General features: G+C 53.1%; 1 protein-coding gene across 2 annotated transcripts; it reads right to left on the bottom strand.

Moving 5' to 3' along the window:
* Nucleotides 1-72: 72 nt before the first annotated feature.
* Nucleotides 73-16,647, bottom strand: Anks3 (ankyrin repeat and sterile alpha motif domain containing 3). Of its 2 annotated transcripts, XM_013011411.1 has the most exons (16): nucleotides 16,475-16,647; nucleotides 14,460-14,658; nucleotides 14,134-14,255; nucleotides 11,772-11,853; nucleotides 9,912-10,047; nucleotides 6,061-6,216; nucleotides 5,321-5,452; nucleotides 4,993-5,099; nucleotides 4,593-4,763; nucleotides 3,802-3,926; nucleotides 1,902-2,043; nucleotides 1,453-1,625; nucleotides 1,274-1,359; nucleotides 840-923; nucleotides 622-717; nucleotides 73-516 (listed from the first exon to the last, which is right to left on the bottom strand). In XM_013011411.1, the coding sequence occupies exons 1-15, from the start codon at nucleotides 16,642-16,644 to the stop codon at nucleotides 638-640; spliced, it is 1,965 nt and encodes a 654-aa protein (XP_012866865.1). In that variant the 5' UTR covers nucleotides 16,645-16,647; the 3' UTR covers nucleotides 73-516; nucleotides 622-637. The 2 variants fall into 2 exon arrangements, with proteins under 2 accessions (XP_012866865.1, XP_012866866.1); XM_013011412.1 differs by lacking the exon at nucleotides 16,475-16,647 and having other exon boundaries at nucleotides 14,134-14,251; nucleotides 14,460-14,536.
* Between the last annotated feature and the right edge of the window lie 829 nt (nucleotides 16,648-17,476).

Here is a 17,476-nt window from a genome sequence, read left to right as displayed (position 1 = left end):
GGTACTCATGGGTTCCCTAGGTGTTCTCCAAGCAAACTGCGAGTTGGATTTCACACAACTGTGGGACTCAAGCAAGGTGACTGACCCCACAGGAACAGGAGCCTGGGCCTCGGCCTCAGGACCACAGCCAGGCCCCTCTCAAGTAGGTGTTTCATTTTATTTTCCAACAAATGACACATTTTCTAGGTGTCCCAGTCCTCAGACCCATAAAAGGTCAAACCTCGGTGTGGAACCTGTTCTAGGGACGCTCTTGTCCGTCTCCCCATGGCCGTGCCTGGTTTGGGCCAGAGCAGCCCCCAAGCTTAGAGCCTTACCACCGGGACTTGAGTTCGAGGCCCTCGTCCTGCCTCTGTGCTAGCCTGAGCTGCCTGGTCTGGGCCACAGCCCCACCCTGTCTGCCTCACACCTCCTGGACGATCCTGGCCTCTCTAGGATCTGGGCTCCTGCAGCTGCCTGCTCACTGCCCTTCTGTCTTCCTGGCTCACTTCAGGGTGGATAGCTCACCCGACGTCAATTCTGAAAACAAAAAGGCCTTTGTGAGAGGTGTCCAGCCCAGGCCCTGCTGCTGCAACCTCCTGTCCTGGCGTAGCTGCCATCCCAGGTGGGCTGCTGGACACTCACCGTCCCTCCTTCCGGGCTAGGGCACCCGCCACTTCTCCTTCCCGTTGAGCACCTGCAGCTTCTCCAGACTCTGGGTCACTGAGCCCAGCACACGCCCTGAGGATGTGGTGGGCGGTGAGTGCTGGGCCGCAGATCTGATGGCAGCAGGGGCTGGGGCGCCCACAGGGCCTGTCTCACGGCCAGCCTCCAAGGAAACCACCTGCTGCCCCTCCACTCACCCATCTCCTCAACTCCATCTTCTAGGGCTCCCAGCAGCTCCGGGAGACTCAAGGCCCACAGGGACGCATGCCAGCCTTGTGAGCCTGTGGTGCAGAGAGATGTGCCTGGCTTGGATCTCTGCCTCTTTCCCCAAGTCACCAAGCTCAGGAAACCCTCCCCGCACTCCAGAAGACCGCAGATACAACCTTCCAGTCGGGTCTCGGCCCCAGGAAGGAATGGGGGTCCACTGCCCACCCAGCCACAGTACAGGGCTTGTCTCAACTCTGGTGGCCTTGCCTCCCTCACCAAGAGGCAAAACATCTTTTCCCACAGGTGAAGTGAGCCACCTCTCCCCAGCGGACCACTCAGGACTGAGGCAAGGATGCCAGCAAGATGGGCTGAGCCTGCTGAGGGCTTTGTGTCCAGCCCAGCACCAAGGTGCTGCTCTGCTTACCTGCTGGCGGGGCGGCAGGGCCTGGGGCGGCCGTGCGGGCGGGAGGGTCCTGCCCCACTCGGGCTGACAGCTCGGCTTGACAGGCTCTGGCAGACAGGAGACCAAGTGCTAGTGAGGCTGGGCACGCTGCCAGGCCACCGACAGCACGTGCCTCTGTCCTGAAGCTCTGGCCCACTCACCGCAGCTGGTCCAGAATGAGAGTGGCATCCCGGGCTAGGGCCTGGGTCACCTCTAGCTGGGTGTGGACGTCCTTGCGGGTGCCGTCCTGCTCCAGCAGGCAGCTCTCCACCACAGCCCGCAGCTCCTGCTCCTGAGACACCTGGCCACGCATGGCCTCCACCTCCTCACAGCGCTGCAGGGGAAACACCAGGCTGGAGAGGCCAGGCTGGAGGCAGCTGAGGCCCGCGTGGCTGTCCACGGCCTGGGCTGGCGGCACAGCCTCCACCTTCTCCCTCGTCCAGTCTGCTGGGAGCCTGCACTTGTTCCTTGCCCTGTCCTACCAACTCAGGTGCCGCACAGCTGCTGGCTCTCCTCCCCGCTTCCCGCACCCCTGCACGCCTGTGTCTCTGGATGCTGCCCTCACCGTACTACTTGGCCCCTACCCACACATCCCGCCCGCCCCACTTGCCTTGTGTAGCTGGATGGCAAGCTCTTGCATCTCAGCCTCCAGCCGGTCGGCATAAGCCAACTCCAGGGCATCGCTGGGGGGACGGGCACTGCTGTGCCAGCGGGCAATGGCAGAGGTCATCTTCCTTTTGGGTCCAAACAGCCTGCGTGGCAGGAGAATCGGAGGGTCTGGGTCAGTGTCCGCCTCCTGCATGGGGGCTCCACGGAGCACCCTGCCACCACAGGCAGCACTAGGAAACTCCGGCTCTGCAGGGCATCTCTGGGGCAGCCCAAGGCCTCCTTAGGACACTGGTAAAGGTGAATCCTCATCCAGGCAAGCATGGACGATGCATCTGTCTCCTCGCTAGCCAGGCCCACCCAGGCCTCCCAACACCAGTGGCTGTTGCCGGTCACAGATGCACAGCCTGCTCTCTGCGAGGATCAGGGATTTAAGGACAGCACCTTCTCTCCATTCTTCCATGTGGGCACCACACATTAAACACAAGGGCAGACTGAGGGTAGAACGTTTTCTGCCCAAAGAAAGGCACGGTTCTAGAAAAGACCTTCAACCCTGGGCTAGCCTTGATTAAAAGGCAGCTCAAAGAACCAGTCAAGCCCAAGGAGGGGAAGGAATCTTATTAAATAACAGAGAAAGGAAAGAAATAGAATGTAGTGCTTAGGAAAAACTTGAGAAAGACCCGCTAGCACTTGACATAACAGCTAACTTGCATACACACTTGTAATCCAGCACTCAGGATGTCAAGTCAGGAGGATCACAGTTTCCATGACGGTATGGCCTACATAGCAAGACCATGTCTCAAGAGCCAAAACCACCATGATGCCCCTGAAGTGGGGCACTAGTAATGCACGCCTGTAATTGTAGCTACCCAGGAGGCTGAGATCTACGGATGGAGGTTGAAAGCCAGCCATTTTCCATCTCCATTTAACCAGCAAAATATGAGACTAGATGTAGCTCAAGTGATAAGAGTGAGTTGAAGCCCTACTACTAACACGCAAATCAGTCAAATGGAGAAAACAAGTGAATCCAAAGGAAGCTTGTTGGAGAGAGCAAAGCAGATCGGAGCAGGCAGAGGAGAAAACCAGCCATCTTGAAGATAAAACAAGGGAAGCAAGTCTGAGGAACTGCCTAGGGGCACAGAGGACACCAGTGTGTCATAACACACGCTGGGGGGGGGGGGGGAATGCACACAGAGTGAGGACAGCCTGACGGAAGACGCTAGTATGAGCATCCAAGAACACCACATAGGACACAAACCCATATTTCCAAAAGACAGTCCACAAAAGCAGCCACAAAGGAACATGGCATATATAAGGGATTCTTGATAAAATTACCAGCAGGTTCTCTTTAGGAACTTCAGAGGTCAAGGGCTGATACACTGTAAACCAATAATTCGTCTGGAAGGGCTCTCTGTGGTTGGCAAGGGAGGCAGCTGACGCCCCAGCACTGCCCTGCCGGGCCCAGAAGGGGGGGTGACGCACTGGAGCGGAGTGGAGGCACAAAGGTCACTGTGCACAGGCGACGTCAAGACAAAAGCTTAGACTGCCTATAGATTTTATGTTGACTTTCTTCCTAAAACTTTTAGAGAAACCAAGTCCTGCTCCCATGCAGGAAATAGAGCTCTTAAATAAGAAAGCTGTGCTGCAAATTCTTCTGCCTCCAGTGAGACTGACAGCCATCAGGTGACAATAGTCACTCGTGACAGTGATCATGTGCAGGATTCTTAGGTCCAGAGCCCGCCCTCCCGCAGCAGCACAGCGACACCAACTGAGGGCCTTCAGCAGCTGGTCTAGGTGGTAAGTGGGTGGCAGCTCTGCGCTTCCGAGGTGAAGAAGGCTGGGAAGGGGCGCAAGGCTGGCATGGAGGAGGTGAGGGCAGCCAGGCCCCTCAGGACGGAACTCACGTGATGCCGATCTCCTTGAGGTCACTCTCCGTCAGTGTGAGGAAGATGCGCAGGTCCACGTCCTGCTCCTCAAACAGCTGCAGGTACTTCAGACACCCAATCTGCTCCAGCAGCGCAGCCAGGTCCTGGCGGGCAAGGCAACAGGGGGAGGTGATGCAGTAAGGCAAAGCAGCCTGCCAGAGCTCCGCTCCAGGACCACCCCGTCCGCAGGCTGCCCCACCTGCCCGGAAGACATGGCAGAGCTGAGAAGGGGGAGATGCCACCCAGAGCCAGTGTTATGCCAGTGCTCGCCATGAACTCGTGGCTCTGCAGAGGGGGCTCTGGAAGTGGCTGAGCAGTTCCCTCAGTACTATTTAGGAACTGCTGTGTCTGACAGAGCTGTCCTTGTCCTGGGTGGGAGGTGTGACTCCATGCCTTCACCAGCTGTGCCTGTCACTGCACTCCGATGGCACTGTTGGGTCCCTCCCTCCCCCCGCATCCTCAGATCCCAACTTCTAGTAAAATGGGTGAGGAGCGCCGAGGTAAGCCGGGGATGAGCCACCCAGGAGGGGGGTGCAGAGCCCGCAAACCCACAGCTCTCTGGGACAGTAGAGCCGGGCACACAGCTGACAGTTCTGACACTGCGGCCCATCACTGTCTCCAGGGGCCAGGTCAGCCGCGGACCTGTCTCTCTAGGATGCACGGGTCACACAGCCGTCAGAGGCCTCGGTGCTAAGCTGACTTGATACCTAAACCACGTTTGTTCTGAGCCACGCACAAGCACCCCAAGTGAGCAGCCAGCAGGTTGTTACCTGGGGTCCTGAGTAGGGGGGCCTCTCTGTTCGGGAGGCAGACCCTGGGGAGCGGGCAGCCCCCCCGGGACTGGGCAGCCACTGGCCGTCACTGCTGCCATGGCGATTCTTGGTCTTCACGTAACTTTTGGTTTGTTTGCGAGCAGAGCTTCTCTGGATGTGGTCCGAATCCTGCAGAAGAGCTGTGTGCTGGGGGCAGGTGGGGAGCTTGAAGCCCCCAAGACTGCGGACACGCCACCCCACGTGGCTGAGCGGACGGAGCTGTTTCCACCACCTGCGACGCCCGGGTGTCCCCAGTGACTCCCGAGCTCGGCACAGAAGCTCATCAGACACTCGCTCATCCACCTGGGGGGCCCAGGCACCCCCCAGAGGGGTATGATCGGGGGCGAGGGGAGCTCACCTCATTGCTCTCCACAGAGGCTTCGCTGCTGAGCTCCCGGGCCCTCCCCAGGCCCTCGCTGCTGCTGCTCTGCACGGCCCCCACGCTGGCACAGAGCCCGGGCTCCTCTGCCGATGGGAGATGGGCCTGATGACTGGCACGCCCCACTCCCGGCCGTGCCCATGTCGGCGGGGTGTCCAGACCTATGCACGCAGGCCTCAGTGCGTACCCCCTAAGTCCCTGCGTATTTCTCTGGGAAGACAGCCCTTCTGGCTTTGCCACCCAGCCTGGGAGACCGTGCCCCACCATAGATGGGTTTCCCAGTGAGAACAGGGCCAACGTGGCGTACCCCGGCTACTGCTGCTGCTGCTCTCCACGTCATGGTCGTTGATGGGGGAGGTGACGTCCCGGTAGCAGAGACCATCGCCTTCCAGGGGATCGCTGCCAGTGAAGGTCAGGTAGCCCCGTGGTGGGCCCTGCTCTGTGTGCAGGAGTGAAGACAGGAGCCCTGTGCCAAAGGCCTCAACCTGCTGAGGGCTGCTAGGGTGAGGGGCCAGCGCTGGGAGGGGCCTCAGAGCTGCCTCCTCACCTCCCTCCGTGCAGCATGGCCGTCACCGCTATCCACAGCTGCCAAGGGAGGAAGTAGGCTCCAAGGGACTAAGGACCTGTCGGTGCCCCCAGGACAGCACCTGCTGCTGCTTTACACAGGACACGCCTACACACCATGCAAACGTGTGTATGCCCACAAAAACTGCTGCCGTTGGCTCAGTCCCCATGGAGGACCTCCGTCCTGGAGGCGCCTCCACCCCCCCGGCTGCAGGCGGCGCAGGGGCAGGAGGCTGCACGTCCCTATGCCCATGTCCCACTGTGTGAATGGCATGTAGCTGCATCTGGAGCCAAGTTCTACCTCCAATTTAAGCTAGCTGGTGAAGGAGGTACCGGGTGGTCTCTGAGCACCCAGGAGCACATAGGAAAGGCTTCACTGCACCCCCAGTTCCAGGGCCACATTTGGGGCAAGAAAACTCTCTGCCCCTCGACACAGAATCTTGGCTCACAAACCAGAGTCCCCAGGGAATGGGGACTGCTCACCATAGCTGGGCCGCGGGGTCTTGCCTCCAAGTCCGATTGCTGTGATCCTGGCCAGGGCTCGTGGCCCCTCATGGATGCTGAGACCCTTCCGACAGGGCCTGTGTCTCTGAGGAACAGGGTAAGATTCATCTGAAGAGCTCAGATCTTCAAATTTTTCTGCTGGTCAAATATTGGACAAATTTACCAATTTGCATAGTAAAGTGGAAGGAAATGATCATAACTAGTATTCTTTTTTGTGTGTGCTGGTCCTGGGGCTTAAACTCAGAACCTGGGTGCTGTCCCTGAGCTTTTTCACTCAAGGCTGGTGTCACTCCACCACTTCAGCGAGAGCCTCACTTGCAGCTTTTTGGTGGGTAATTACAGATAAAGAGTCTCACAGACTTTCCTGCTGGGGCTGGCTTGGAACCAATCTTCAGATCTCAGCCTCCTGAGGAGCTAGGATTACAGGCGTGAGCCTCCAGCAGTCAGCTTATAACTAGTATTGTTAAGAAGAGTGGATTCACCCAAACTTAACTTGTGAGAAATGACACCACCAGCAGAGCCACTATTCTAGGGCCAAGAGGAGCTGAAAAACAAAGACTCTGATGCTTATACCTGCCTAGGTTTCCAGACTCTGTCCTTATAAGACTATATTGCGGGGCTGGAAAGGTGGCTCAGTGGTAGAGCGCTTGCCTTGCATGCATGAGGCCCTGGGTTCGATTCCTCAGCACCACATAAGCAAAAAGAAAAAAGCCGGAAATAGCGCTGTGGCTCAAATGGTAGAGCACTAGCCTTGAGCTGAAGAGCTGAGGGACAGTGCCCAGGCCCAGAGTTCAGGCCCCACGACTGGACCCCCCCCCCAAAAAAAAAAAAGACTATATTGCAGCCAGGCACCAATGAAAAGCCTAGACCACCAGTGATGAAACCACCTCCAACAATGAAGAGTTCAGAGAAAGCAGGTGAGTACAGAGAAGTCAATTGCCTTCACTGCAGTGCAGGCATAGCGTATTAGCTGTCAATCAGCAGTTAAAGCACACAAGGGTACACAAAACCCACTCGCAACACTGCAGAATAAACAAACTACAGGAAAATGCATACAAGTTCCCCACCAGAACAAAACCAAAACATACTTCTTGCTCTTGGATGACAACACAAACATGTATCGATTTCAAAACTATACAAGGCTGGTACCGGTAACTTAACTATAACATACCTGTAATTTACCTACTAAAGAGATGAGATGTAAGGATCACAGCCTAAAATCAGCCTGGGCAGGAAAGTCTGTGAAACACTTATCTCCAATTCACACCAGGCTTGAGCAAAACCACTCAATGACAGGCCCTGAGTTCAAGCCCTAGGATCAACACCTCCCCACCCCACCCCCACAAATGAATATAATTCTCTTTTTGCGTAGCTGAGGATTAAACCCAGGGCCTCATGAATGTGAAGCAAGTGCTCTGAAACTTCACACTTCCAGCCCTTTCTGGTTTTGTTTTGAGATAAGAGTCTCTGACTTTGTCCAGACTGCCTCCAATTCCTGATCCTTCTGCTTCTGCTTCCTGACTAGCTGGAATTACATGTGTAAGCTGCCACACACAACTCTTCCATCTTGTCTGTTGTTTATTTAACAGTACTTGAGATTAAATCCAGCATCTCACATCTGCTAGATAAAAGTGCTCCCATTTATTTAAGCCACCCTCCCTCCCAACACACACACACAATCCTTTCGCTTTTGGTTTTTCAGGTCCTGAGTTTTTGGGTTTTGAACTGCCATCTTCCTACCTACCTCTGCCTGCTAAATAGCTGGGACTACAGGCATGTACTACTGTGCCCAGCTTTTCTTTCCCCAGTACTGGATCCTAAACTCAGGGCCTCATGCTCACTAGGTAAGTGCTCTACCAATTCAGTCATATTTTCATACTTTTGCTTTTGGTGTTTTTTGAGGTAGGTTTTTGCCTGGGTAAGAAAGAGTGTAATCTCCATGTTTTTATCTGAGCAGTTGTGATTACAGGCATATATCATCATGCCCAGCCTTACTAAGAGCATGTAAGGACCGAAACAAGTCAATACATTAATATAGAAAACATTCAAGTGGGCTGGGAAGGTGGTTCAGTGGTAGAGCGCTTGCCTTGCATGCCTGAGGCCCTGGGTTCGATTCCTCAGCACCACATAAGCAAAAAGAAAAAAGCCAGGAGTGGCGCTGTGGCTCAAGTGGTAGAGTGCTAGCCTTGAGCTGAAGAGCTGAAGGACAGCGCCCAGGTCCAGAGTTCAGGCCCCACGACTGGACCAAAAAAAAAAGAAAACATTCAAAGCCAGGTGCCCACTCCTGGTGGCTCACTCCTGTAATCCTAGCTACTCAGGAGGCTGAGATCTGAGGATCACGGTTCAAAGCCAGCCTGGGCAGGAAAGTCTGTGAGACTCTTATCTTCAAGAAAACCAATAGAAAACCGGAAGTGGCGCTGTGGCTCAAGCGGTAGAGCGCTCGCCTGGAGCTGAAGAGCACAGGGACAGCACCTAGGCCCAGAGTTCAAGCCCCATGACCAAAAAAAAAAAAAAAAAAAAAAGAAAACATTCAAAAGCTGTACTCATAATGTATCATGCTGCAAAAAATTCTAATAAATGTGGCTATAATCCATGAACACAAAAACCAACAGAACCAAAGTCTAGGAAATCTGCCATGGGAAATAGTAATCCCGAATAACAAAGATGCATCTTTTTTTTTTGGTCGGTCGTGGGGCTTGAACTCTGGGCTTGGGTGCTAATCCCTCAGCTCTTCAGCACAAGGTAAGCACTCTACCACTTGAGCTACAGCGCCACTTCCGGTTTTCTAGTGGTTTATTGGAGATAGGAGTCTCACTGTCTTTCCTGCCCAGGCTGACTTTGAACCATGATCCTCAGATTTCAGCCTCCTGAGTAGCTAGGATTACAGGCGTGAGCCACCAGCACCTGGCTAAAGATGCATCTCTTAAGCTCTACAATTAAAGGTGAACTTTCACATGAGAATGGTGAGACTACTGTGTAACCATTTAGAAAAAAGACAAAATTGAATTCTTAACACATCGCCATGAGAAAGAAGTACACAAGTATCAGAGAGTGGTAGAGTGCTCGCCTAACAAGCATGAAGCCCTGGGTTCCATTCCTCAGTACCACATATACAGAAAAGCCAGAAGTGGTGCTGTGGCTCAAGTGGTAGAGTGCTACCTTTGTGCCAAAGGTGGTCAGGGACTGTGCCCAGGCCCTGAGTTCAAGCCCTAGGACTGGAAAATTAATAAATGAATGGAAAAAAAAAAAACACAAAACACTGCCCGTGGCTCACACCTATACTCCTAACTATTCAAGAGGCTGAGATCTGGTTCAAAGCCATTCCAGGCAGGAAAGTCCATGAGACTCTTCTCTCCAACTGACCACCAGAAAACTGGAGGTGGTGCTATGGCTCAAAGTGGAAAAGCACTAGTATTGAGCTGGACAGTGCCTAGGCACTGAATTCAAGCCCCATGAGTGACAAAAAATAAACAATAGAACCATACAAGTCCTAGAAGAAAACATGGAAAACTCTTGCATCAAGGCCTACGGAAAAGTCCATTTTGAGCCTGACTCTAAATCCAGAGACAATGAGCAAGGGTAAATCTCGTAACACTCAGTGGAGATGCACGGTGACAACGGAACAGGTAAAATCAAATCAGACCGCTCTGTGAGGCTCCATCCTCAGGCTGGTAGGCACCCTCCAATCCTTAAACCAGGACCTTAATCCAGGACTCCACAATGGCACATGGGGCTGGCAGAGAAGGTACCCAGGCAGGCCTGGGGCTGTCTCCCACTCCAGGCAGCCCAACTCCACACAGCAGTACGTGATGTGAGGCAGATACGGGTACCTGGGCTGCGGTAGAGGCTTTTGGGCCGAGCAGGTGAATGTGTATCTATCAAGGCCACGATCTTCATGTGTCCATACTGCCTGGCCAGCATCCGGGCTGTGGCCCCACTGTGGTCTCTTGTGTCCACTTCAACTCCCTGTGAAGGTCAGGGAAAGAGGAGTCAGGAAGCTCTCCTTCAAAGCCCCTAGGCTCACCGGGCTGCTGGCCTGGGAGGGATGAGAAGAGGAAGTAGGTTGGCTTCTGTCCTCACAAGACACCACATCCCAAGGAGGAGGTGCAGGCCTGCTTGGCTCACTACTGCCTGTTTTGCTGTCTCCGTGCTAGCAGGAGAGAAGCCTCATGGCCCTGTCACCAGGGGCATCTCTTAAGCCATTGCATGCTGCAGACAGCGGGTGCTGTCTGCCAGGGTTACGACCTTGCCTGGGAGATGCAGAATGAAGGGGCTGTCCTGCTTTGGTGGGAAAGCAGAAGATACTCTGGTGGCCACAGGCAAAGAGCACCACCGGCTCCTTGCTGGGCCTGCCTGCTCCATTTCTCCTTGCAGAGCACCAGAAATGTCAATTAAGGAGCAGCCATGTGACCCAGCCTCAGAGTAAGGGCTGCAGAGCCTGGATCCTTCATCCGAAGCTTTAAAATGTAGTTCTAGTCTTTGAGCACAACCACTCCTGACTGTGATTCTAACCTAAAGACAGGAAGCTTTATACACAACAATGTTTGTTTTTTTGTTAGTCGTGGGGCCTGAACTCTGGGACTAGGTGCTATCCCTCAGCACTTCAGCTCAAGGCGAGTGCTCTACCACCTGAGCCACAGCGGCACTTCCAGTTTTCTGAGAGATTCACTGGAGATAAGAGTTTCATGGACTTTCCTGCCCAGGCTGGCTTTGAACCATGATCCTCAGATCTCAACCTCCTGAGTAGCTAGGATTACAGGTGTGAGCCACTGGTGCCTGGTGCACAACGATGTTTATCACTACATGTCTGCAGCAATAAAAATTTAAAAGTGACTTAAATGCTGACTTGGGACAGAGTCAGTGAAGTTACTGCCCTAGGTGTTAATACCTTTTTTGTTGTAGTTGTTTTGAGAGAGGGTCTCACCATGTAGCCCAGAGTGAGCTAGAACTCATAATCTTCCTACCTCAAAGCAGGTGGGGTGGGGGTGGGTGCCATCAGCTCAGGCCTATAGCCCTAGCCACTCAGAAAACTTCACGTCTGTAGGTCACAGTTCAAAACCAGTCTGGCCAGATAATTCATGAGACTCATCACCAATTAGCCAGCAAAAACCTTGAAGTGGAGGAGTGTCTCTAGTGGTAGAGTGCCAGCTGTAAGTAAAAAAGCTGAGCAAGAATGAAAGGTCCACAGGACACTGGTGGCTCATGCCTGTAATCCTAGCTGCTCAGGAGGCTGAGATCTGAGGACTACAGTTCAAAGCCAGCCCGGGCAGGAGAGTCCATGAGACTCTTCTCTAAAATATGCCACCAGAAAACCGAAGTGACACTGTGGCTCAAATGGTAGAGCACCTGCAAAGAGTTCAGGGACAGTACCCAGGCCGAGCTCAAGGCCCACGACCGACAAAACCAAACAAACAAAAAAGAATGAAAGGCCCGGCCAGGCACCAGTGGCTCACTTCTACAATCCTAGCTACTCAGGAGATGGAGACCTGAGGACCATGGTTCCAAGCCAGCCCTGGCTAAAAAGTCCCCGTGAGATTCCAATTAACTAAGGGAAAGTGGTGCTGTGACTCAAAGTGGTAGAGTGCTAGCCTTGAACAAAAGAGCTCAAGGACAGTGCCCAGACCCTAAGTTCAAGCCCCATGACTGACAAAAAAAGAAAAAAGCCCTGAGTTGAAGCCTCAATCACTTACGTGACTCAGGAAATACTGCACGATTATCTCATGGCCAGCAGCAGCCGCTTCCATCAAAGGCGTAAATCCATAGGTGGGCTCCCTGCAAGAGGGGGCCAGTCAGGAGAGAGGGGAGGAGAGCAAGCCCACCACCCAAAAGTGCTCCTGCCAAAGACAGAACCAAACCAAGGTTCCCGAGCAGGGGTGCCTGCTCACTGCGTGGTCCAACCTCAGAGCTGCGCCACCGCTCCTCTCCCCTCCTCACTGCCCAACACCACCTTCCAGACCATTCCTGTCATGCGCACAAGACAACCTCACCTAGCCCCTCTGTGCTCAATCCCTTAGCTCAGTTTCTGTGCCTGTCACGGGGTGCTCCCTCCTCGGGTGCTCCCTGATTGTTACCTCCGGCAGCTCTGGAAACCAGTATCCTGCCTCTCATCCATTCCAAGACACAAACCCCTCACACCTTAACATCTCACAAGTCACAACATGTGTTAAAGTCAACAGATGTGCTGAATTGTATATTGAATAGTTTTCCTCTTCAATTTTTTTGGAGTTACTGATGACTGAACTCAGGACCTCAAATATCTAGGCAGGTGCTCTACCACTTGAGCCACACTGCCAATCCATTAATGTTCTTTCTTAAGAATTATTCAGAGACTGGGAAGGTGGCTCCGCAGTAGAGTGCTTGCCCCTCATTCATGAGGCCCTGGCTTCGATTTCTTAGCACCACATACACAGAAAAGGCCGGAAGTGGCTCAAGTGGTAGAGCGCCAGCCTTGAGCAGAAGAGCTCAGGCCTAGAGTTCAAGCCCTACAACCAACAAAAAAAAAAAAAGAGGGGCTGGGAAGGTGGCTCAGTGATAGAGCGCTTGCCTTGCATGCATGAGGCCCTGGGTTCGATTCCTCAGCACCACATAAGCAAAAAGAAAAAAACTGGAAGTGGCACTATGGCTCAAGTGGTAGAGCGCTAGCCTTGAGCTGAAGAGCTGAGGGACAGCGCCCAGGCCCAGAGTTCAGGCCCCACAACTGGACCCCCCCCCAAAAAAAAAGAAAGTCTTACAATGCACACCATCAGATGTAATGCTGTAGCCTCAGGTGGAGGGAGCTGGCACTCTATTAAAAGGAAGACTCAATGCATGTGTTAAGACAGTTCTACTTCCCAGTTAAAAACTCAAGATGGGGGCTGGGAAGGTGGCTCAGTGGTAGAGCGCTTGCCTTGCATGCCTGAGGCCCTGGGTTCGATTCCTCAGCACCACATAAGCAAAAACAAAAAAGCCGGAAGTGGCGCTGTGGCTCAAGTGGTAGAGCGCTAGCCTTGAGGTGAAGGACAGCACCCAGGCCCAGAGTTCAGGTCCCACGACCGGACCCCCCCCCCAAAAAAAGAGGCTGAGATCTGAGGATCGTGGTTCAAAGCCAGCCTGGGCAGGAAAGTCCGTGAGACTCTTTTTTTTTTCTTTCTTTCCCTGTGAGACTCTTATCTCCAATAAACCACTAGAAAACTGGAAGTGGCACTGTGGCTCAAGCGGTAGAGTGCTCACCTTGAGCTGAAGAGCTGAGGGATAGCGCCCAAGCCCAGAGTTCAAGCTCCATGACTGATCAAAAAAAAAAAACAAAAAAACTCAAGATGGGCTGGACACTCAGGATGGCTCACACCTGTAATCTTAGCTACTCAGGAGGCTGATCGCAGTTGTTCAAAGCCAGCCCAGGTAGGAAAGACTGTGAGACTCAGCTCTAATTAACCACCAGAAAACTGAGAGTGGTGCTGTGACTCAAAGTGGTAGAGTGCTAGTCTTGAGTGAAAGGGCTCAGGAACAACGCCCAAGCCTGGAGTTCAAGCCCCATGACTCGCAAACAAAACAAAAACTGAGGATGGGGCTGCACTGTGTTTCAGTGGTAGGATGCTTGCTTAGCATCCCCAGCAGTGTTTAAAAAAATATAGGGGCTGGGAAGGTGGCTCAGTGGTAGAGTGCTTGCCTTGCATGCATGAGGCCGTGCGTTCCATTCCTCACCACCACATAAGCAGAAAAAGCCAAAAGTGGTGCTGTGGCTCAAGTGGTAGAGCACTAGCCTTGAGCTGAAGAGCTGAGGGACAGCGCCCAGGCCCAGAGTTCAGACCCCATGACCAACAACAACAACAACAACAAAATTTAAACCTTGCAATGGTTTTCAAAGCTTCACCCGATATCCATTATGTGCATGTCACTTAAATGCCACCCACACGGGAGGACCTTGGCATGGCACACCACGCAATTCTCCAACACTCTCACACAGTCCTGCTTTCCCATTTCAGGGACAGCACAAGATGCGTTATTGTCCTTAAGCAGACCTGTGGAGAGGCCCGCACATGGGCAGGCCTGTCTGTCCCCCTTCACAGCAGTCACCTCACGTTGGCATTTGCACCACTGTCCAGGAGGAACTTGACCATCTGCTGGTGCCCGGCACTGGTGCAGTGGAAGAGTGCGGTCCAGCCCTGGATGTCTTTCATCTCGAGCTCTGCGCCTTGCTTTGAGAGAACAGAGCAGTTACAGCCTGTCTCCCAGAGAGGCAGGCAGAGCCCTGCAGGCTGTCAGCTGGAAGAATCCAAAGTGATTACACACATGGGCACACATGCGCATGCACACACCCTGAGGCCCATGGGCCCTCACACCCTGCCAGGGAGGCCAGGGCGGCCCTCAGGTTGCTGAGTCTGTGTGTCCTCGAAACTCACCTGGAGCAAAAAGTAGGCGATGCTCTCGTTGCCACAGCTGGAGGCCAGCATCAGAGGCGTCTGCCCTTCCGGGGTTGGCACATTCACACTCACCCCTGCCTCAAGCAGCAGGTGCACGATGGTGTCATGTCCGATGTACGAGGCATACATCAGGGGGGTCCAGCCACCACCATTCTTCGTATTCAGATCTAACTCTCTCCTAAACAGAGGCAAGATATGCTAGGTATGACCAGATGTGAGGCCTCATCTGGGCCTCACCAGACCCCAGGTGAGTTAAGTTGACCTTCTGGGCAGCCCTGGGGTGGGGGAAAGCGGACAGGTGGCCGCTTCTAGTTGCTGTGCACTTGCCATCACATCCTCAGCTCTAGGCTCCCTTCCCTAATTTAGTTCACATCCACCCAACCACCTCGCTCAAGAATGCACTGCCAGTGAAACAGGCAGGGTTCAAGCAGACTAGGCAAGGCCTGGAGTCAGCTCAACACATCCCACGGACATGTAGTGGTAGGGACAGCGAGCCTACACAGCAAACACTGTTCTGGCTGGGTTTGGCAGAAAAGCCAAAGCTGAGGCAGCCTGCCACCTGCCACCACTGCCAGTCTCTGCTGTGCAGTGCTGCAGAGGGGCCCAGAGTAAAAGAGGAGACCTGGCTGCAAACAGGCACCATTACCATCAACTACTTGGTTTACCCCGCCCTACAGAAACATTTTTTTAAAATCTATGACCAGACATTTCTATTTTTCTCTTATTTCCACTAAGATCCTTGAAATCCATTTCCATACAAGAAAGAAAAAAAAAAAAAAAACGGAAGTTTTCTAGCTCAGACTCTGGAGCCTGGCTCATACTTCATAATCACACCCAGTCCATGAGCAATGTACGCAGTTAAAGCCCACAGGCCTTTCACTCCCACAGTTCTTGTCTGCCACCTCCAGTGGATAGAGCCAGTGACTCCCTCACGATTTTGCGTACTCAGGATCCTAACACTGAGCTACTCCATCACTAATGCCTCCAAGCAGCCAGTCCGCAGGGACAGTAGAAATCCAGGGGCAGTAATGCTGTATTGGTCTCCGAACACCTCTGTCTGAAGTCAAGGCTTGAGTTACCGGTTCATCCTCTTAAGCTGAGGGAGAAGAAAGTGCCAAAGCCTCCAAAGCCTCAGACCCACTCTAGGCTTGCTGCAAGCAAGCCTCCCAGGTCCTATCAGAACAGAGACAATCACTCTCCTTCTCTCTACAGTTAAGTGTAGCCACTCTGCCTACAGCCTAGGATTCCAGAGAATTTCTAATAGGGGTCTGACACTGGACAAAGGAGCCAGTTAGCTGCCTTTCCCTAACCTAACCCTCCCCCCAAACACACAAAGGAATCTGCCATACTGTTTTCCATCCACAGCCACCACTGTATGGCCAGTGGAGACCTGGAGCTTCCTGGGGCTTGACCTGGCTCACCTGGAACTGAGGCGGGATGGGGGCGGGGCTGCAGACACCATCCAAATGAGAAATGAGTAAGGAATATGAAGAACACAAACCCCTTTCCAAAAATTACCTTCCAAGTTACATTGTGCTGTATGCAAACACAGCCATGAGACTGAACACCGGTAAGCAGATCAGCCAAAATAACAGTTGGGCACTGAAGTGGCCAGGCCCAGGACGGCCAAAAGCACAGCCTCTCAGAGGGGAGAGGAGCACAGGAGTTACAAAGCAAGCAAGGACAAAGCAAGCTTAAAGCGTTCTGCTCTCCATCTTTACCTTTGGTTGTTTGTATGTTCCTGCTATCAGTCAAAACCTTCAAGGTAGTTAGGCTCTAGTAAATTACAAATGTTTATAAGTCTACAATTAAAGTTTAAATCAAAACTGCCTTCTTTGCTAGTAAACAGTATCATGGACAACTTTATAGAGACAAGCAGGTACGCCTGCCCAGAGTGTGTCTACTCCTTGAGTGAGGCCCCTGCAGGGAAGCTTGGAAGCCACAGAAACGCTGCTTGAAGTGTGAAGAGAAGGGCTACTCCCGGAGACCCTTACCTCTGCACACATTCCTTCACCACCTCATACTGGCCGATGGAAGCTGCTGTGTGAAGGTCCAGGGGAACGTCCAGCTCCTCTCGGCTGACCTGTGTGCCCAGCCCGTGCCACATGGATAAGCTGCAGTTCAGAAGCTCCGGCTCACTGGCTTCATCGCTCAGCTCAGACATGGCTGTGGAGGGAGGCCCAGGGCTTAGGTCTTCCTTCCTGGCTGTTCCAGGCAGAGAAATACCAGGTCCTAGTCCTGCCTACAGCAGGCTACCACACCACCACTAAGATGAACAAGCCCAGCTGACGGCTTTCTCTAAACAGCAACTCCATAATGTAATAACCAGGGCCTGCTGCCACATAGAAGTGAGGAGCTGTTTCCACATTCCACAGGTCTTCCTGAGGAAGGCGCTCTCCTTCAATCCACAGGCCTCAGGTTCTAGGAGCCGGACCTCCTCTTGGGTAGGTAATAAAAAGATATCTGCTGGGTCATTTGAGTCAGCCCCTGGGTATGGTGGACAATATCACTGGATTTGGGGCTACAGCAAAACTAAGCTCTGTGATTTAGCTTCCTTAGTCTTAGGTTCCTCACTGTCTCATGGGCAGAGGGTGTCTTATGGCTATTAAAAACACATGGAGGGGGAGTAGAGGGGGAATGGGAGGGGGTGGGAGGGGATGGGAAGGGGAAACAAAGGAGGAGGCAACAATGCTTGATAAGAAATACACTCATTACCTTGCCCACATAATTGTAACCCCTCTGTATGGTATTTTCACAATTAAAAAAAAAAAACACAGAAGCCAAGCACAGTGGTACACATCCGTAATCCTAGAGCTTAAGAGGCTAAAGTGGAGGAAGTGAGTTGAAGGGTAGCCTGGGCTACCTAAAGGCCTTGCCTCACAAAACCAAACCTTGCAGCCAGACACTGGTGGCTCATGCCTGTAACCCTAGCTACTCAGGAGGTTGAGATCTGGGGATTGCAGTTCAAAGCCAGCCTGGGCAGGAAAGTCCATGAG

The sequence above is a fragment of the Dipodomys ordii genome, unplaced genomic scaffold (genome assembly GCF_000151885.1).
Source record: "Dipodomys ordii isolate 6190 unplaced genomic scaffold, Dord_2.0 Scaffold14, whole genome shotgun sequence".
Classification (NCBI taxonomy): Eukaryota; Metazoa; Chordata; class Mammalia; order Rodentia; family Heteromyidae; genus Dipodomys; species Dipodomys ordii.
The sequence above is the reverse complement of the archived record's forward strand: the minus strand, read 5'-3'. Positions and strand labels throughout refer to the sequence as shown.

Bases quoted from the DNA above. Each gene is read 5' to 3' on its own strand.
- Anks3 (XM_013011411.1), bottom strand. From the start codon at position 16,644: ATGTCTGAGCTGAGCGATGAAGCCAGTGAGCCGGAGCTTCTGAACTGC. The intron at 6,217-9,911 runs GTACCCGTATCT...TTTGACCAGCAG, and splicing joins AAGCCTCTACCGCAGCCCAG to AAAAATTTGAAGATCTGAGC. The intron at 2,044-3,801 runs GTGAGTTCCGTC...CCTGCCACGCAG, and splicing joins CTCAAGGAGATCGGCATCAC to GCTGTTTGGACCCAAAAGGA.